Below are 21,083 nucleotides of genomic sequence, written 5' to 3' on the forward strand. Positions count from 1 at the left end.
CACCTTGTGCTCCTCCCTCCCCCTCGTGCTCCTCCCTCCCTCCCCTCTCCCTCCTCCTCCCCACACCCAGGCTCGAGTAGAATCTGCACAGACCTGTTGGCACAGTGACGACAGCTTCTTCGTACACGGCCCAGCACCGTTCCTCCCTGCGAGTGATATCAGAAGCTTTTGCCTGTTTGGAGCATTCTGTTAATGGCTGTGACTCTGTGTCTAACTCTCGCCTGGCCATGAAGTCCCAGGTTAGCGCGTGGTTTGTATGCAGTGCCTGTAGGCTATAGAAACAAAGTCAAACAGAGCATGACACACCAGCACCAGCCCCTTCCCCACCCACCCGACAGGGCCTCACCCTCACCCCGCCGGTGGGGCCACACCCCTCCGCACACCCCATTGTCACGTCTCACTTGCTGCAATATCAAGCCCCACTTCTCCCCGAGCCACAACAAATGTGAAAAGTTTGATCAAACCACTTCATTGTTTAATTTAGGTTGACAGAATATAAGAATACCAGGTCTGTAAACTTAATAAGTAAATAACTGTTTATTAAATAAACTGTCTGTAACTAGTGGCAAAAGAAAGAAACATGAACTGCTAATTTCTAACTCTATAACCCAAACTCTAGCCCTTCTTAAATCCCTATACACACACATACAAGACACACAGAAACATGGATTCTAAGCCTGGAATAAAACAGTTCAATAGCACCAATTCCAGAGCACAGAATTCGATGAGTTGATTTTGATCGATGTCTTCAGAATCCCTTTCAGTTCTTTGTTGAAGATGAGCTGGTCTTCCAGCACTTTCAATACTTAGTTCACTGGTTGAGCACTTGCCTTTCAATGTCTCTAACAGTGATTTTCCCCTTTTCCTCTTGACAGGTGTTTTCAGAGAGAGAACAGGTTTTTGAGATATGAGGAGAAAAAGCCAGATAGCTATTATTGTAGAATTACTGGAATCTTACACACACAGGAGCAAGAGGTTTTAGGACTTTTCTCTCTTCAGGCTAGGAGCTGTTCTGTAGCACTGCTCTCACACAAGCCCTGGTCACCTGGTCAGGAACCAATTAAAATATTGTTGCCAGACAGTTCCCCATCAGACCGGACTCCTCCTCGGCACCATCCCATTTTTCATGGCACACACTGTTCCAGGACAGCAACGTTGTATATATCCCTCACACTGTTCCAGTAGACATATCTTTCAAACTGCAGCCAATGTAATTTTAATCCACAGTCCAACCGAAATAAAAAGATAGGTTCTTTACATGCCTCTGCCCTTAAAAGAGATGAAACGCCATTTCAAAAATGCGTTTCATCACAAGGTGACACATGGACAACAAAACACGAGACCTACTTCCATTCATCCTTCCTCCCCCTTATAGAATCTTCAGCATTTCTTACCCCTTTGACTTATTTCAGTATTTTACACCCGGGACAATGCATCTGCGATCACATTATCTTTGCCGGCAATGTGGACAATCTTTACATTGAATGGTTGAAACAATAGACTCCATCTGAACAGTCTTGCATTTTGAGTTTTAAACTTTTCAATGATGGTAGTGGATATGGTCAGTGTAGATTAGTGTTTCCTTGTTATTGTGTCGGACATAAACTTCAAAGTGTTGAAGAGACAACAATAATGCTAGAGTTTCTTTTTCTACTGTAAAGTACTTACTCTGATATTGATTTAGTTTCTTGGAAAAAAAATGCCCCACCAGCTTCTCTACCCCTAACTGATCATCTTGTAATAGGGCTGCACCTACACCCAACTGCCATTTTAAAAGGTTTGGTAAAATCAGGGGCAGCCAACACTGGTTCATTTATTAAGATTGCTTTCAGCTTTTTAAAGGCTGCTTGGCATTCTGCTGACCATACCACTTTCGCCTGTTTTCCTAAAACTGGTGAGAGATACAGCTATTGCGCTGAAGTTAGGCACAACTTCCTCTAAAACCCACACATTCCTAAAAACCTCATGGCTTCTCGTTTAGTTTTAGGAAAGGGAAATTCTATTAGAGCATTAACTTTTGCTGTTCTTGGCAACACCTGCCCTTGTCCGACGATGTGACCCAGGTAAGTTACTCGTGCTTTTGCAAATTCACTTTTGGCCAGATTTATGACTAAGTCAGCCAACTGCAATTGCTTAAACAGGTTCTCTAATTGCTTTACATGTTCTTCCCACGTGTTACTATATATTACAACATCATCTAAATAAACCATATTTATGTACTTCAGCTACGACTTGATTCATAAGACTCTGGAATGTAGCTGGGTTTTTTTTAAACCCAAATGGCATGACTCGACATTGATACAACCCACTTAGTGTAACAAAGGTGAATATTCCTTTAGCCCTTGGTGTTAATGGCACTTTCCAGTACCCCTTCAATAGATCAATTTTAGAAAGAAATGAGGCACTGCCAACTCCATTGATGCAATCTTCTAACTGAAGAATTAGGTACGAATCTGTCCGCGTTACTGCATTCACTTTCCGGTAGTCTATCCAAAATCTAGTGGATCCATCCAGCTTAGGAGCCAGCACTAGCGGTGAGTAGACTTACTGCTTCAGCTGAGCTCAATCAATGATTTTCCAGCATATATTGGATCTCTGTTCCTACCTGAGCTTGTTTCTCTGGGCTCAGCTGATAAGAACGTTGTTTTATCGGCACTGAGTCTCCTATGTTCACATCATGTCTACCCAACGTAGTACATCCAGGTGTATCCCTACAAATTCCCTTATACTTCCTAAGTAACCTTATTAGATCTTCCCCTGGTCCTTCCTGTAAATATGAGAACAGTGTGTCTAACTGTCCCAATATTGTCGTATTGGCTAGTCGAATTGTAGGAGGCTCGCTCTGTGCACTGTCAACTTCTCCTTCTACCTTACTCTTACTGTCTGTCATCCTCCACTACTCCTGCCACCTGCCACACTTGTTCTTTCCCATCTTCCCTGCAGTGATATTGCTTCAACGTGTTTATGTGACATAACGTTTCTTCTTCCTAGGCTCAGGAGCATCTATCAGTTAAGTCACTTTACTAACTCTCCCAACTACCTTGTAGGGGCCACTGAGTTTTGCTTTCAGGGTTCACCCTGCCAAGGTAATAATAGCAATACTTCATCTCCTGCTAGGAATGTTCTAGTTGTAGTATGCTTGTCTGCCCATTCTTTCATTTTTGCTTGGGAAATTTTGATGTGTTCTCGTACTACTTTACATGCTCCTAAGAGTCTTTCTAGAAACATGGACACATAATCCAACACGGAGGAATCGTCTTTCCTTTTTAGGAACTTTTCCTTAATCATTTTTAACAGATCCTCTTATTTCATGACCATAGATCAATTCGAATGGACTAAATCCAGTTGATTCATTCGGAGAATCTCTGGTAGCAAATAGTCAGAAATCTAATCCTTTAGGTACTCATGGCGATAGGTTTTAATCCTGGTTTTGAGAGTCTGATGGTATCTCTCTAAAGCTCCCTGTGTCTGTGGCTGATAGCCGGTAGACTTTAGTTGTATGATACCCAAATTGCTGATTATGTCCTGGAAAATTTTAGACATGAAGTTAGAACCTTGGTCAAGTTGTATTTTAATTGGTGGCCATAACGAGTGAAAAACTGAGTTAACTTTTCTGCTGCCATCTTAGCTGTAATTGTCCTTAAAGGAATAGCTTCTGGGAATTGGGTTGTCATATCCATGATTGTGAGGATATACTGATGTCCTGTTTTCGTTTTGGGTAATGGTCCTACACAATCTACTAATACCCGACTGAAAGCTTCTTCCAAAACTGGTATGGGTGTTAAAGGTGCTGGTTTGATTACATGTTGAGGTTTACCTGCTACCTGAAATGTTTTATAAAATTACACTACGTCCTTGTGAAGTCTTGGCCCAGGTAAAATGCCTGTTTATTGATGCTTGGGTTTTCCGTATTCCTACATGTCCTGTCATAGGGATTTCATGTGCTACTCACAATGTCTCCTTACGATATTTGGACAGTACCACTACCCTCCACATACCCCACCCCCAACAGGACCCCACCCCTCCACACCCCAACAGGACCCCACCCCTCCACCCCCCAACAGCCCAACAGGGCCCCACCCCTCCACATCCCAACAGGACCCCACCCCTCCACATACCCCACCCCTCCACATACCCCACCCCTCCACATACCACACCCCTCCACACCCCAACAGGACCACACCCCCTCCGCCCCCCCGACAGGACCCCACCCCTCCACACCCCAACAGGACCCCACCCCTCCGCCCCCCAACAGCTCAACAGGGCCCCACCCCTCCACGCCCCAACAGGGCTCCACCCCAACAGGACCACACCCCTCCGCACACCCAGACATGGCTGTGCCCCATACTCACTCCTCCACAATTTCTTTTTGAAGGTCCTGTGTGAAGTCGAACAGTGCTGCAATAGTCCAGAATGACAGGTGAAACTCCGCATTCCCTGAGCACAAACACAAGAGTGAGAGAGAGGTGATCTCTGTATACCTGACCGTGAGTGTGAGCAAACCCCCATATACCCGAGAATGAGTGTGCGCAGATCTCCGTATACCCGACTGTGAGTGTGAACAGATCCCCATATACCCGAGTGAGATCTCCATATACCCGAGCGTGAGTGTGCACAGATCTCTGTATACCCTACCGTGAGTATGTGCTGATCCCTGTATACCCGAATGTGAGAGTGCAGATCCCCATATACCTGACCACAAGAGAGAGCAGATCCCCGAATACCCGAGCATGAGCAGATTCCCATAGACCTGAGCGTGAGTGTGAACAGATCCCCGTATACATAATGGTGAGCGTACGTTGATCCCCGTATACCCGACCAAGAAAGAGAGCACATTCCCAAATACCCGATGGTGAGTGTGAGCAGAGCCAGTTTGGAGCACTCATTTACCAAAGACTTTCTGGATGGCGTTCTTATACACAACACGAGCTAATTCTCCACGGACAATCTCCATGGGATACTCTGCTTCAGCCTAGAGACAGATCAGACAGCACCATCAGTATCAATGCCAGTTACATAATCTGTATGACAGGAGTGAACCAAACCCGGTCAGTGATGCAGACGCACTCCCAAAGCCCCATACAGTCATTCAGCATTATTCAGTCTCTTGGTTTCAAGACAGTGTCTGATATTCACTGGGCTCCAATAAAAACACATTCCCATCGGACCTGAGCCACACTGCTCAGCCCACCCATACCCATCTCCTACCCTCACCAGCCCCCTCAACCCAAACCCCCCTCCCCTGACCCCAATCCCCATCTCCAATACCTGTGTACCCATCACTCCCTACTCCAACCAAAATCCCTAAACCACAACTAAAATTCCCCTTCCACGCTCCTCGTTCCCACCGTGCCCCTGACCCCCACCCCCCTCAACACAACTCCCCTCCTCCCCCATCTCCAACATCCACTCCCTTACCCTCCCTACACTCCTCAAACCCCTTCCCCTGTAATCTCTCTCTGCCATTAGTTTCTCTATTTTGAGATTTGTGCCACCCCCCCCCCCCACACCGGCTCTCAGTTTACACTCTAACTCCGTACCGGATCCACACCTGCTGCCTCCAGCAGCTGCTTTTCCTTCCGGATCTTCTCCGCGTGCATCAGCTCCATCCGGAAATACTGGGAAAAAGAATAGCAGGATCAGAGCAACACCTCCCTGCACCCACCACCTCCTCTCCCCCCACCCCCAGTGACCAGCACCTCCTCTCCCCCCACCCCCTGCACCCACCACCTCCTCTCCCCCCATCCCCAGTGACCAGCACCTCCTCTCCCCCCCACCCCCAGTGACCACCACCTCCTCACCCCCACCCCCAGTGACCAGCACCTCCTCTCCCCCCACCCCCAGTGACCAGCACCTCCTCTCCCCCCACCCCCAGTGACCAGCACCTCCTCTCCCCCCACCCCCTGCACCCACCACCTCCTCTCCCCCCATCCCCAGTGACCAGCACCTCCTCTCCCCCCCACCCCCAGTGACCACCACCTCCTCACCCCCACCCCCAGTGACCAGCACCTCCTCTCCCCCCACCCCCAGTGACCAGCACCTCCTCTCCCCCCACCCCCAGTGACCACCACCTCCTCTCCCCCCAATCCCCAGTGACCAGCAGCTCCCCCACTCCCGGTGGTCAGCAGCCCCTCCCCTGCCAACCAGAGACCCCTGCCCTCTGCCAATCCTTCCCCCCGGGGGCCCGGGCTCAGGAGAGGGGGGTGCACGCAGTGCTCTCAAGAGGGAGGGCCAGCCTCAGACAGCACCTCCCTCCTCCCTGTGGGGTGAGTGCCTGGCATTGGCGGGCACTCTGCTCTCCTGTGGGATCAGTGCTTATTGGAGTGTGAGGCTGAGTCCATGTGGCCAGTTTACTGACAGCTGGGGTGTATTCTGGGTGATGTAGTGTGTCCTGGGCTGTGCTCTCACCCCCTGCCCAGGCCACAGGGCCACTGAAGGAGTCAAGATGGTGATGAGTGGCCCGTGGGAGCCCAAAGAGGGGTCACTTGCAACAACTGCCAAGAGTACAAAAGCAAAGAAGTTTTTGCAAAGCTTATGCCAAATAGTTTGACTGCATTGTTGCCATGGTTTCCAAATGGCAGGTGGGGGGGTGGAGTGCTGGGGGTGTGTGGATAAAGTTTCCAAAAACAGACAAAGCACCAGGGTCCACATTCTCTCTACCTGGCCCTGCTGGTGGCCTCTCCCTTACCAACATGACCCCATCCACAGAACTTGCTGCTCTCTAATTAAGGCAAATAAAGGGTTTAAAAAACAGAGGTTGTTTCCGGGAGAGTAGCTGAGACGTGGGTAAGACTGGAGCAACCATCACCCTTTCAAAGGGAAGGTGTCAAGTTGCAGTGAGATCGGCACAGACCCAGTTACTGGGCATTAACTGCCTGGTTGAGCCTCATGTGAGGCCTGAGTTGCTGCTGTTTCCTGACATGATGTTTGTGGGAATCAGAGAGGAACTTAACAGATCTTAACTTGCAATTTGCCATAGCACCCAGTGTTGGGAGGTGGGGCGGTCACAGACAGGCAGGGTGGACACACTTACCAAGCTCCGGCTTGTGGCCCACCCTCAGATGAGAAGATAAGTAAGAAGTTGCAGTGGTGAGCCAGCCCTTACCTCCTGATAAAGCTTCTCCGAGTCTGGGTGGAAACGCAAAGCGCGAAGGAATAAATGCCGGGCGTTCTCAGAGGAGAGCCGATCCTCCATTTCCCACTTTGCTGCCATGATCCAGAAAGCTGAGAATGAGGGGAATAAATAACGGTGCTGAGCACTGAACACCAAGTCTGGCAGAGAATTCACTGCTCCCACACACACACCGGGCATTCACTGCTCACACACACTCACACACACTCTCACACACACACTCTCACACACACACTCTCACACACACACTCTCACACACACACACACACACACACCGGGCATTCACTGCTCCCACACACACACACACACACACACCGGGCATTCACTCCCACACACACACACACACACACACACACACACCGGGCATTCACTGCTCCCACACACACACACCGGGCATTCACTCCCACACACACACACATACACACCGGGCATTCACTGCTCCCACACACACACACACCGGGCATTCACTGCTCCCACACACACACACTGGGCATTCACTGCTCCCACACACACACACCGGGCATTCACTGCTCCCACACACACACACACACACACACCGGGCATTCACTGCTCCCACACACACACACACACCGGGCATTCACTGCTCCCACACACACACACACACCGGGCATTCACTGCTCCCACACACACACACTGGGCATTCACTGCTCCCACACACACACACTGGGCATTCACTGCTCCCACACACACACACACACCGGGCATTCACTGCTCCCACACACACACACACACCGGGCATTCACTGCTCCCACACACACACACACACCGGGCATTCACTGCTCCCACACACACACACACACCGGGCATTCACTGCTCCCACACACACACACACACACCGGGCATTCACTGCTCACACACATACTGGACTTTCACACGCTGAAAATGGAGGGCACAATACGGGCACCTATCTTACCTGGCTTGTCTGGGTGAATGGCCAACATTGCAGAGAAGACCTTGCTCAGCTTCACCTTGGCATTCTAGGGAAGAAACAACAGTGGTAATATAAACATTAAACCCAATGAGGGAGCTGGATTAACATCAGTACACATACAGTCAGGGCAATGGGGGGAGAGGGGTTACTGAGTGGCCGTGTGATTAACATCAATAAAGATGGATACTAACCCTGGAGGGGGAAAAGAGAAATGCTCACCCATTTCTTGCAAAAAGCGATGTGAGAGAGCCATAACTGGATGTCGCCCTGTGAAGCAGAAAGTTAACATCTTCAGACAATAGGCAGAAAACATTTCAATTCTACCTTTAACACAAGGAGCTGTCACTGACTCAGAGCCTGGCCTGGCCCATACCTTCTCCCACAAACCCCCACGTCATCCTGGTCTGGATCCCCACACTGCCCACGCCTGCCCCACACCCGACCCAATATCTCCTTCTAGACAGCCTGGAACCACCCACTCCCCCCAAAATCACCTCCCGCATGGCCCAGACCCACCCCCTCTCTCTTCAGCACAGAAAAAGGCCCTTCGGCCCATCGAGTCTGCGCCAGTCAAACAAGTACCTAACTATTCTAATCCCATTTTCCAGCACTAGGCCCATAGCCTTGTATGCCATGGCATCGCAAGTGCACATCCAAATACTTCTTAAATGTTATGAGGGTTTCTGCCTCTACCACCCTTTCAGACAGTGAGTTCCAGATTCCCACCACCCTCTGGGTGAAAAAATTCTTCCTCACATCCCCTCTAAACCTCCTGCCCCTCACCTTAAATCTATGCCCCCTGGTTATTGATCCCTCCACCAAGGGGAAAAGTTCCTTCCTGTCTACCCTATCTATGCCCCTCATAATTTTATACACCTCAATCATGTCCCCCATCAATCTCCTCTGCTCCAGGGAAAATAACCCCAGTCTATCCAATCTCTCCTCATAACTAAAACTCTCCAGCCCAGGCAACATCCTGGTAAATCTCCTCTGCACTCTCTCTAGTGCAATCACATCTTTCCTATAATAAGGATTCCAGAACTGCACGCAATACTCTATACAACACTGGTTAGACCACAGCTACAGTTCCAGCATAACCTCCCTGCTCTTATATTCTATGCCTCGGCTAATAAAGGCAAGTGTCCCATATGCCTTCTTAACCATCTTATCTATCTGTCCTGCTACCTTAAGGGACCGGTGGACATGCACACCAAGGTCCCTCTGATCCTCGGTACTTCCCAGGGTCCTACCATTCATCATGTATTCCTGTGCCTTGTTTGTCTTGCCCAAGTGCATCACCTCACACTTATCCAGATTAAATTCCATTTGCTACTGATCAGCCCAACTGACCAGCCCGTCTATATCCTCCTGTAATCTAAGGCTATCCTCCTCACTATTTACCACCCACCAATTTTCGTGTCACCCATGAACTTACTGATCAACTCTCCTACATTCAAGTCTAAATCGTTTATATATACCACAAACAGCAAGGGGCCCAACACCGATCCCTGTGGAACCCCAATGGACACAGGCATCCAGTCACAAAAACACCCCTCGACCATCACCCTCTGCTTCCTGCCACTCAGCCAATTCTGGATCCAATTTGACAAATTGCCTTGGATCCCATGGGCTCTTACCTTCATTATCAGTCTCCCATGTGGGACCTTATCAAAAGCCTTGCTGAAGTCCAGGTAGACTACGTCAAATACATTGTCCTCATCTACACACCTGGTCACCTCTTCAAAAAATTGAATCAAATTGGTCAGACATGACCTCCCCTTAACAAAACCATGCTGACTGCCCTTGATTAATCCCTGCCTCTCCAAGTATAGATTAATTCTGTCCCTCAGAATTGCTTCCAATAGTTTCCCCATCACTGAGGTTAGACTGACTGGTCTGTAGTTTCCTGGTTTATCCCTTCCTCCCTTCTCGAATAACGGTACCACATTGGCTGTCCTCCAGTCCTCTGGCACCTCTCTTGTGGCCAGAGAGGTATTGAAAATTATTGCCAGTGCCCCATCTCCTCCCTTGCCTCACTCAACAGCCTGGGATACATTTCGTCCAGACCTGGAGATCTATCTACTTTTAGGCCTGCCAGACCACTTAGAACCTCCTTCCTTTCTATGCTAATTTCTTTAATTTTATCACAGTCCTTCTGCCTGATTTCCTACCCACGTCAACCCTCTCACTTGTGAACACTGACACAAAGTATTCATTTAGAATCCTACCTACGTCTTCTGGCTCCACATACAAATTACCACGATGGTCCTTAATGGGCCCTACTCTTTCCCTAGTTATCCTTATTCTTAATGTACTTGTAAAATAACTTTCGATTTTCCTATATTTTACCTGCCAATGTTTTTTCATGCCCCCTTTTTAATTTCCTCCCTACACAGTCTATATTCCTCTAGGGCTTCAGCTGTTTTGAGCCCTCGGTATCTGCCATAAGCCTCCCTTTTTCTCTTTACCCAATCCTGTATATCCCTCGACATCTAGGGTTCCCTGGATTTGTTAGTCCCACCCTTTGTCTTTACTGGAACATGTTGGCCCTTAACTTTCCCTATTTCCTCCTTGAATGAATCCCACTGCTCTGACGCAGATTTACCTAAAAGTAGCTGCTCCCAGTCCACTCTGGCCAAATCATATCTGATCTTATTAAAATTGGCCTTCCTCCAATTTAGAACTCTGATTTCTGGCCCATCCTTGTCCTTTTCCATAACAACCTTGAATCTAATGGAGTTATGATCACTATCTGCAAAATGCTCCCCCACTGATACCTCTACCACTTGCCCGGCTTCATTCCCTAAAATTAAGTCCAGGACCGCCCCTCTCTTGAGGGACCTTCTACATACTGGCTTAAAAAGCTCTCCTGGATGCATTTTAAGAATTTCGCTCCCTCTAAACTTATCACACTATGACTAACCCAATTAATGTTGGGGAAGTTGAAATCCCCCACTATTACTACCCTATTACTTTTGCACTTCCTTGAAATTTGCCTACATATCTGTTCTACTATTTCTCTCTGACTGTTTGGGGGCCTATAGTACACTCCCAGCATTGTGATTGCTCCTTTTTAAAAAAATTCTACTCATATGGCTTCATTTGAGGAGCCTTCTAAGATATCATCCCTCCTTACTGCTGTAATTGATTCCTTGATCAATATTGCGATACCCCCTCCTCTTTTACTTTCTCCTCTGTTTCGCTTGAAGACCCTACATCCTGGAATATTGAGCTGCCAATCCTGCCCCTCACTCAATCATGTCTCTGTGACAGCAATGACATCATACTCCCATATGTTAATTTGTGCCCTCAACTCATCTGCCTTATTCATCAGACTCCTTGCATTAAAATAAATACCATCCAAACTCCCTTGTGCCTTAACTGGCCTATAATTTCTATGCCTTCCAGACTCACTTGTGCTGTCTTCTAATTTTGGCTGTGCATCTCCCCCTGCTGAACCTCCTCTCAGGATCTCATCCCCCTGTCAAGTTAGTTTAAACCCTCCCCAACAGCACTAGCAAACCTCCCCGCAAGGGTGTTGGTCCCATTCCGGTTCAGGTGCAACCCGTCCGCCTTGTACAGGTCCCACCGCCCCCAGAAATGGTCCCAATATCCAGAAATGTAAAGCCCTCCCTCCTGCACCATCTCTCCAGCCATGCATTCATCTGGACTAACCTCCTATTTCTATACTCACTAGCGCGTGGCACTGGAGGTAATCCAGCAATTACTATCTTTGAGGTCCTGTTTTTTCATCTGCTTCCTAGCTCCCTAAATTCTGCTTGCAGGACCTCACCCCTCTTTCTACCTATGTCGTTGGTACCAATATGTACCACGATCTCTGTCTGTTTGCCCTCCCCCTGTAGGATGCCCTGCAGCTGTTCAGTGACACCCTTGACCCTGGCACCAGGGAGGCAACATACCATCCTGGAGTCACGTCTACGGCCGCAGAAACGCCCTGTCTGTTCCCCTTACTATCGGGTCTCCTACCACTATTGCTCTTCCCCACTTTTTCCCAGCCCCTGCCCTCACACTATCTACGCCACTTCCAATCCTCCCCACTTAGCTAAGCACAACCTGGTCCTGGGCCCCAGCCTTCCATGGCCCACACTGGCAGCCCCCCCACCCTTCTCCACCGAGCTCTGCCTTACCTTCCACTTGGTCAGAGCTCGTCTGAACAATCTGTGAATCCGGTTAACAATGGCATATTCTATTTCCTCTTTCTTAAAGGTGTAGCCAAGTCTCTGGGAGAGAATGAAGAGAATATGTTTCCAACATGCTGCATCACACTCTGAAATAAATTCATCTGTTCAGAGAAACTTTGTTCTCACTCACCACTCGCCTCCTCTTGATCAATTCCAGAAAGTTAATTTCATACTGAAAAATAAAATAAATCAGAACAGCAGACAGTCCACAAGAAGCTCAGCTGTCAGGGGAGGAGTGCAAGAGTGGGGGCATAGGACCAGGGTGTTGGGGGTAGGATCAGGCTTTGGGGGTCGGGCGAGAGGAGTATGGGAGAGCAAGGAAGGGGAGAGCAGGGTGTGTGGGGGCTGGGTGTTCGGACTGGGGGAATGCTGCGTCTATCAGCGCAACCCCATTTTAACACTAACAGGTTTTTACTTTCTTTCATGGGATGTGGGTGTTGCTAACACGGTCAGGGCCATGCTGCCCATCCCTAATTTCCCTTGAACTGAGTGGCTTACTCGATCATTTCAGAGGGCAGTTACATTGGGGCAGTCAGCCACATTGTTGAGAGCCACATTGTAGACCAGACCAGGTAAGGACGGCAGATTTCCTTCCCTAAAGGACATTAGTGAACCAGGTGGGTTTTTACACCAATGCTAGTTTCATGGTCACCATTAGAGACTAGCAATTATTAATTGAATTCCACCAGCTGCTGTGGTGGGATTTGAACCCATGTGCCCAGAGCATTAGTCTGGAACTCTGGATTACTAGTCCAGTCACATTAGCGCTACACCAACATCCCCCTCTCTCCTGGCACCTGATCCAGATTCATTACTCTGTGTGCTGTGAAGTTACACATACTTGAATGTAGCTGATGAAACTCTCCTTATTGAGTGCTCGTCTGTGGACTTTATGTTCCAGGGCAGTGACCTTCCTCATTAATGCTCTTCAAGATTAAACAACAAAAAAAAGGCAGAGTTAGACAACAACTTGCATTTCTACATTAATGGAGTTTAAAATCACAAAATGAGCTTTACAACAAGTGAATATCAAACAAAACCTGTCACTGTGCCATAGGGGGAGGCGTTAGGATAGATGACCAAAAGCTTGGTCAACGAGGTGGGTTTTAAGGAGGATCTTGAAAGAAGAGAGTTCAAAATAGAAAATTTACAGTTCATGAGGCCATTCTGCTCATCATAACTGCACCAGCTGAAAAATATCCATCCATAGTAATCCCATTTCCCAATGCTTGATCCATAGTCCATACTACACCTCAAGTGCACATCCAAGATTTTTTAAAAATGTGCTGAGGGTTTCCGCATCTACTGCCCTCTCAGACAGAGAGTTCCAGATCTCCAGCACCCCTGGGTGAAAAGAAATCCTCTCACCTCCCCCCTAATTTTACTCGCAATTACTTCAAATCTATGCACTTTGGTTATTGATCTCATTGCTAATGGAAACAGATCCATCCTATCCACTCTATTTTGTGCCCTCAATATTTTACACCTCAACTAAATCTTCCCTCAGTTTCCTCTTTCAAAAAACAATCCCAGCCTATCCAATCATTCCTCATGGATAAAATTCCACATTCCCGGCACCATTCTCCTCAATCTCCCCTCTACAGTGGGATCACATCCTTCCCTTAACGCACTGACCAGGACTGTACCTGATATATCCAGTGTTTTATACAGATCCAGCATAACCTTCCTGCTCTGATATCCTACAACAGGGGGGGGGGGGTGGGGGTGGAGAGTTAGAGCCCAGGCAGCTCAGAGCATCAGCGGCATCAATAACCACCCCCTTCCCCTCCATCCTCTCCACCTCACCCCCCCGGCCTCACCGGGTTTCCTCCCCGCTCAGCAGTCCCACTCTCTCCAGCTGTTCCAGCTCCGGGAGCCGCTCCTCCAGCTGCCGCTGCACAAACTCCGCCATCGTCCGCGTGCCACTCGCTTCCGGTCCGGCTTCGAACAGGCTCCCCCCGCTCCTTCCGCTTCCGGTCCGGCTTCGAACAGGCTCCGCCCGCTCCTTCCACTTCCGGTCTTCGACCCTGGATTATTGTTCCTGAGGAGCCCGGGGTGGGTGAGGAGAAAGGGGCCAGAGCAGAGGGCGTGGCCTGTGCAGGGGCGGGGCCTGGGCAGAGGCGGACCGGGGGCAGGGCCTGGGCAGGGGCGGGGCCTGGGCAGAGGCGGACCGGGGGCGGGGCCTGGGCAGAGTGGGGGCGGACCGGGGGCAGGGCCTGGGCAGGGGCGGGGCCTGGGCAGAGGCGGACCGGGGGCGGGGCCTGGGCAGGGGGGGGGGGGGGGGCGGAATGGGGGCGGGGCCTGGGCAGGGGGCGGGGCCGTCCAAATGGCGCGAGGTTGCAGTGCTGTGAGATTCAGAGGGATCCGGGTGTCCGAGCAGATGAATCACAAGGTTAGTTTGTGGGTCCAGCGGGTAATTCGGAAAGTTTGTGGGTAGAGCGGGTAATTCGAGAAGCTAATAGAATGTTATTATTTATTGTGAGGGGAATTGATTACAAAAATAGGGAGGTTATGCTTCAGTTGTACAGAGCACTGGTGAGGCCACAGCTGGAGTGTTGTGTACAGGACTAGTCTCCTTATTTAAAGATGTAAATGTGTTTGAAGCAGTTCAGAGAAGGTTTACTAGACTAACACCTGGAATGGGTGGGTTGTCTTGTGAGGAAAGGCTGGACAGGTTCGGCCTGTATCTGCTGGAGTTTAGACAGGGTGGATGTGGAGAGGATGTTTCCTCCTGTGGAAGAATCTAGAACCAGGGGTCACTGTTTAAAAATAAGGGGCCACCCATTTAAGGCTGAATATCGTGAGTCTTTGGAACTCTCTTCCTGAAAAGGTGGTGGAAGCAAACTCTTTGAATATTTTTAAGACAGAGCTAAATAGATTCTTGATTAACAAGGGGGTGAAAGGTTATCGGGGGTGAAAGGTTATCGGGGGTAGGCAGGAGTGTGGAGTTGAGGTTACATTCCGATCAACCGTGATCTTATCGAATGAAGAGGCTCAAGGGGCCGAGTAGCCTACTCCTGCTCCATCTTCATATCAATAAAGGTGACAGAATAATTAACACATACCAAAAAACCTCCTGTCCTGAAAATACTGCCTTTAAACTGGGGTACAGGTTCCACACACACTGACTCTCACTGGGGTACAGTTCCACACACACTGACACTCACTGGGGTACAGGTTCCACACACACTGACTCTCACTGGGGTACAGGTTCCACACACACTGACTCTCACTGGGGTACAGGTTCCACACACACTGACTCTCACTGGGGTACAGGTTCCACACACACTGACTCTCACTGGGGTACAGGTTCCACACACACTGACTCTCACTGGGGTACAGGTTCCACACACACTGACTCTCACTGGGGTACAGGTTCCACACACACTGACTCTCACTGGGGTACAGGTTCCACACACACTGACTCTCACTGGGGTGCAGGTTCCACACACACTGACTCTCACTGGGGTACAGGTTCCACACACACTGACTCTCACTGGGGTACAGGTTCCACACACACTGACTCTCACTGGGGTACAGGTTCCACACACACTGACTCTCACTGGGGTACAGGTTCCACACACACTGACTCTCACTGGGGTGCAGGTTCCACACACACTGACTCTCACTGGGGTGCAGGTTCCACACACACTGACTCTCACTGGGGTGCAGGTTCCACACACACTGACTCTCACTGGGGTGCAGGTTCCACACACACTGACTCTCACTGGGGTGCAGGTTCCACACACACTGACTCTCACTGGGGTGCAGGTTCCACACACACTGACTCTCACTGGGGTGCAGGTTCCACACACACTGACTCTCACTGGGGTGCAGGTTCCACACACACTGACTCTCACTGGGGTGCAGGTTCCACACACACTGACTCTCACTGGGGTGCAGGTTCCACACACACTGACTCTCACTGGGGTGCAGGTTCCACACACACTGACTCTCACTGGGGTGCAGGTTCCACACACACTGACTCTCACTGGGGTGCAGGTTCCACACACACTGACTCTCACTGGGGTGCAGGTTCCACACACACTGACTCTCACTGGGGTGCAGGTTCCACACACACTGACTCTCACTGGGGTGCAGGTTCCACACACACTGACTCTCACTGGGGTGCAGGTTCCACACACACTGACTCTCACTGGGGTGCAGGTTCCACACACACTGACTCTCACTGGGGTGCAGGTTCCACACACACTGACTCTCACTGGGGTGCAGGTTCCACACACACTGACTCTCACTGGGGTGCAGGTTCCACACACACTGACTCTCACTGGGGTGCAGGTTCCACACACACTGACTCTCACTGGGGTGCAGGTTCCACACACACTGACTCTCACTGGGGTGCAGGTTCCACACACACTGACTCTCACTGGGGTGCAGGTTCCACACACACTGACTCTCACTGGGGTGCAGGTTCCACACACACTGACTCTCACTGGGGTACAGGTTCCACACACACTGACTCTCACTGGGGTACAGGTTCCACACACACTGACTCTCACTGGGGTGCAGGTTCCACACACACTGACTCTCACTGGGGTGCAGGTTCCACACACACTGACTCTCACTGGGGTACAGGTTCCACACACACTGACTCTCACTGGGGTACAGGTTCCACACACACTGACTCTCACTGGGGTACAGGTTCCACACACACTGACTCTCACTGGGGTACAGGTTCCACACACACTGACTCTCACTGGGGTATATCAGAGTGTTACAGTGAGGGGTGTGGGGTATATCAGAGTGTTACAGTGAGGGGTGTGGGTATATCAGAGTGTTACAGTGAGGGGTGTGGGGTTTATCAGAGTGTTACAGTGAGGGGTGTGGGGTATATCAGAGTGTTACAGTGAGGGGTGTGGGGTATATCAGAGTGTTACAGTGAGGGGTGTGGGGTATATCAGAGTGTTACAGTGAGGGGTGTGGGGTATATCAGAGTGTTACAGTGAGGGGTGTGGGATATATCAGAGTGTTACAGTGAGGGGTGTGGGGTACATCAGAGTGTTACAGTGAGGGGTGTGGGGTACATCAGAGTGTTACAGAGAGGGGTGTGGGGTATATCAGAGTGTTACAGTGAGGGGTGTGGGTATATCAGAGTGTTACAGTGAGTCAGACATCATGATGAACACCAGCCTTTCTCCTCAATTCACACCTTCACATGTATAGAATAACACGGAGAACTGACTGATTTCCCCCTCATTAAAAGCCAAAGGTGCTGAGGATCTCTGTCACAGACCCAACACCCTGTCAAATTGTTGGGTTGGGGGAGTGCTCGGGGAGGGGAGGGGGCAGGGGTTTTCAGCAACACCCCTTTCGCTGCCCCATCCCTGTCGGCTGGGGTTGGTGTGTTCATCCCAGCTGCCCCATCCCTGTCGGCTGGGGTTGGTGTGTTCATCCCAGCTGCCCCATCCCTGTCGGCTGGGGTTGGTGTGTTCATCCCAGCTGCCCCATCCCTGTCTGCTGGGGTTGGTGTGTTCATCCCAGCTGCCCCATCCCTGTCGGCTGGGGTTGGTGTGTTCATCCCAGCTGCCCCATCCCTGTCGGCTGGGGTTGGTGTGTTCATCCCAGCTTCCTGACTGACCCACATCCAATAGTTGAAACAGAAAGAATTATACTTTCATTTTTTAGAATAGTTTTTCTCTAAAGTTTAAAAACCAGAGACAGACATTACGGAATGTGTGTTTGCATTTGCACAAACTGATGTCTGAAACATCAAGAGCTGGGAAAGCATTCGATTGGCTCTGTGTAGACAGAAAACTTCTGAATTCTTAGTGCAAAGATTTGTCTTCCAGTCACAGGTTCCAGATCACTGTCACTCAGGGTGTGTGAAGCACAGGGAGAGATAAGGTTTAGTACTGATGTCGAGTTTAATAATCTGTAATTACATCAGCTGGTTAATGTGTTGGATTCCTGGTTAATGAGACTCTCATTGGTTAGTGGAATGACCCACTGATTCCCCATTTGTACAGTTCCATGAAGGAGTCAGTCTATCCCTCCAGCCCAGAACCCCCCCTCCTCCCAGGGCTGTTTCTGAAAAGCCCCTCCAACAAGCAGGTTACTCTCCTTGGGTTCAGACAGGAAGTGGTCAAAGTTGAGTGGCCAGCAGTCAGGCAGGGCCTCACAGTGTTTCCCATTGATAGTCAAACTCATCTCTCCTGGCCGACAGCTGCTTGCCACATCCCATACGGGAAATCTCTGGTCGAGTGTGGATTGCAGCATCGCTTCCCAATCTCGATCTCCTGTGAGCGAGTTGATCACTTCCCCTTCCTCTTGGCTCAGGAGTGGAGAGTTTGGCACAGGAGCTGATAATGACTCAGTGCTCACGACTGCCTGTGGCCTGTGGGCTGCTCTGGAGCTGGACAATGCTGGACTCCAGCTCTGGGCACCAGTCACCTCCTCACACTGAGCGAGTAGCTGAGCCGATTGGACATTCACCAGCAGCTTGGCGGTGCTGTCTGAGGGCTCGGGGCACGATGCCTGGCTCAGCGAGAGGACCTGATTCTTGGACTGCAGCAGGTGAGACAGAGAGGGGGGCAGCTGATGCTTCTTCAGGATGCTGCTGGTGAGCTGCTCTTCATAATGAGGATCAATCTTCCAAAAGCCTCCTTTCCCAGGCTCATTCATTCCCCGTGGAACCTTCAAGAAGCATTTATTCAGGGAGAGGTTATGTCTGATGGAACTCTGCACAAAAAGCAAACCTGGAGATGAGATATTGAACAAACACAGGGGAATATTTCCCAAAACACACAAACCAAAGCAAAACATCACAAAGAGAAAGCAACAGCTGTCGCCGATGCAACAACTTTCACGTTTCCCATGGGTTTCTTCCCACACACACTGACTCTCACTGGGGTACAGTCCCACACACACTGACTCTCACCGGGATACAGTCCCACACACACTGACTCTCACCGGGGTACAGTCCCACACACACTGACTCTCACCGGGGTACAGTCCCACACACACTGACTCTCACCGGGGTACAGTCCCACACACACTGACTCTCACCGGGGTACAGTCCCACACACACTGACTCTCACCGGGGTACAGTCCCACACACACTGACTCTCACCGGGGTACAGTCCCACACACACTGACTCTCACCGGGGTACAGTCCCACACACACTGACTCTCACTGGGGTGCAGTCCCACACACACTGTAGACCATACAGTTTGATGGGGAGGCAGGTGAACTTGGAAGTGGGGTCCTCTTAAATGATGGGTTTGATTTGTGAATTGGTGAAGTGATGAATTTTCATAAAGAGCAAAGGTAGCTTTTGAAGCGATAAGTTAGAGGGAGGGTGTGAGGGGCACCTTCTGATAAGCTGTACATCGATGATGATTGACTGTCTTCTGCATAGCCAGCATCTGTTTATTCATTCATATGATCTGGGTTTTAGGTCATTTCAGAGGGCAGTTAAGAGTCAACCACATTACTGTGGGTCCGGAGTCACATGTGGGTAGACCAGGTAAGGACGGCAGATTTCCTTCCCTAAAGGACATTAGTGAACCAGGTGGGTTTTTAGGAGAATCTGGTAGTTACGTGGTCGCTGTTACAGCTACTTGCTTTTTATGAAATTCAAATTTATTGAACTATAATACCCCCCCCACCCCGCCCCCCTCCCCACTTCCTCCTGAACTGTCTTTGTGAATTTGCTCATGTCTCTGGTGCATTAGCCAAGTTTCTGGTTTATAAGGGCAGTAACAATGTACAGAACATGTAATATAAGGTCATATAATCGGATAATGATTGAGATTGAACACATTTTTATATCTAATTGTATTTCTGTCTCTATAATAACCTCACTGTTGACCTGTTAACAGTTGTGTATAATCCACACACTGTAATATTGTACCTGTGTCCATCACAGTGTCACCTACCTTCCAGCTGGACTCCGCGTGTCTGTAGTAGCAGTAGTTGTGCCTGATCCAGGAGTAGATGGTGGACAGGGTCACCTTGCTCTGGTTACTGGACTTCATAGCCAGGCATATCAGAGTGGCATAGGAATATGGTGGCTTGGCTATGGGCTCGGTGGTATAGTTGGTGTCCTCAGGGGGTTTGTCTGGTGAAGATGTGACCCTCAGGGTGGGTTTACCAGGAATGTGAGACATTCCCAGCAAGGTGGCTTTTGCTGCCAAGACTGTGCTGGTGTTGTGTGACATGTCTGGGTGTTGACACTGCGTTTCCTGACTGGTGAGTTGGTGCAGCCAGTGTAGGTTTGTCAGGCTGTCATCCAGTGCTGGTGAACTGTCATCCTGGCCTGTCTCCTCAGCGTCCAGGCACGGCCACATTCGGCTAGAAATGCTGGTGTTAGCGCTGATTACTGGAGTGGGGGATGGAGGCTCCTCCTGAGCTGGAAATGTTCCTCACTTTAAATCAAAACATGAGAAACACAAAAACTGGGATCAATAAAAATCCACTGACTGCCTGAGACTGTGCTCAGAGTCAGAGTGAGACAGGGAGAGAGAGACAGACAGATAGCAGATAGAGTGTGTGAGAGAGAGGGAGAGAAAGAGAGAGAGAGACAGAGAGCAGATAGAGTGAGAGAGAGATGGAGAGAGAGAGACAGACAGCAGATAGAGTGAGAGAGAGATGGAGAGAGAGAGAGACAGACAGCAGATAGAGTGAGAGAGAGAGATGGAGAGAGAGAGAGACAGACAGCAGATAGAGTGTGTGAGAGAGAGGGAGAGAAAGAGAGAGAGAGACAGAGAGCAGATAGAGTGAGAGAGAGATGGAGAGAGAGAGACAGACAGGCAGATAGAGTGAGAGAGAGATGGA

The 21,083-nt window shown here is 49.7% G+C and overlaps 2 protein-coding genes across 3 annotated transcripts in view; both read right to left on the reverse strand.

The window, feature by feature from the left end:
* The window catches only part of utp6 (UTP6 small subunit processome component), a 30,762-nt gene extending 16,473 nt beyond the window's left edge, over positions 1 to 14,289 (reverse strand). The window contains exons 1-11 of one of the 2 annotated variants that reach the window (XM_078535126.1): positions 14,107 to 14,289; positions 13,128 to 13,212; positions 12,417 to 12,458; positions 12,233 to 12,325; positions 8,304 to 8,351; positions 8,058 to 8,130; positions 7,106 to 7,224; positions 5,541 to 5,618; positions 4,891 to 4,972; positions 4,353 to 4,437; positions 94 to 272 (exon numbers count right to left, since the gene is read on the reverse strand). In XM_078535126.1, the coding sequence (XP_078391252.1) occupies positions 94 to 272; positions 4,353 to 4,437; positions 4,891 to 4,972; positions 5,541 to 5,618; positions 7,106 to 7,224; positions 8,058 to 8,130; positions 8,304 to 8,351; positions 12,233 to 12,325; positions 12,417 to 12,458; positions 13,128 to 13,212; positions 14,107 to 14,198 (976 nt within the window). In that variant the 5' untranslated portion in view covers positions 14,199 to 14,289. The remainder of the gene's footprint in view (positions 1 to 93; positions 273 to 4,352; positions 4,438 to 4,890; positions 4,973 to 5,540; positions 5,619 to 7,105; positions 7,225 to 8,057; positions 8,131 to 8,303; positions 8,352 to 12,232; positions 12,326 to 12,416; positions 12,459 to 13,127; positions 13,213 to 14,106) is intronic. The other variant, XM_078535127.1, reaches the window with a different exon arrangement.
* A 3,997-nt stretch (positions 14,290 to 18,286) lies between these two features.
* LOC144673133 (forkhead box protein J1-A-like) lies at positions 18,287 to 20,596 on the reverse strand. The gene is made up of 2 exons (XM_078535123.1): positions 20,186 to 20,596; positions 18,287 to 18,985 (listed from the first exon to the last, which is right to left on the reverse strand). Exons 1-2 carry the CDS (start codon positions 20,594 to 20,596, stop codon positions 18,287 to 18,289), a joined length of 1,110 nt encoding a protein of 369 aa, XP_078391249.1.
* Positions 20,597 to 21,083: the final 487 nt, after the last annotated feature.

This window comes from Cetorhinus maximus, unplaced genomic scaffold (assembly GCF_964194155.1).
Source record: "Cetorhinus maximus unplaced genomic scaffold, sCetMax3.hap1.1 HAP1_SCAFFOLD_298, whole genome shotgun sequence".
Taxonomy (NCBI): domain Eukaryota; kingdom Metazoa; phylum Chordata; class Chondrichthyes; order Lamniformes; family Cetorhinidae; genus Cetorhinus; species Cetorhinus maximus.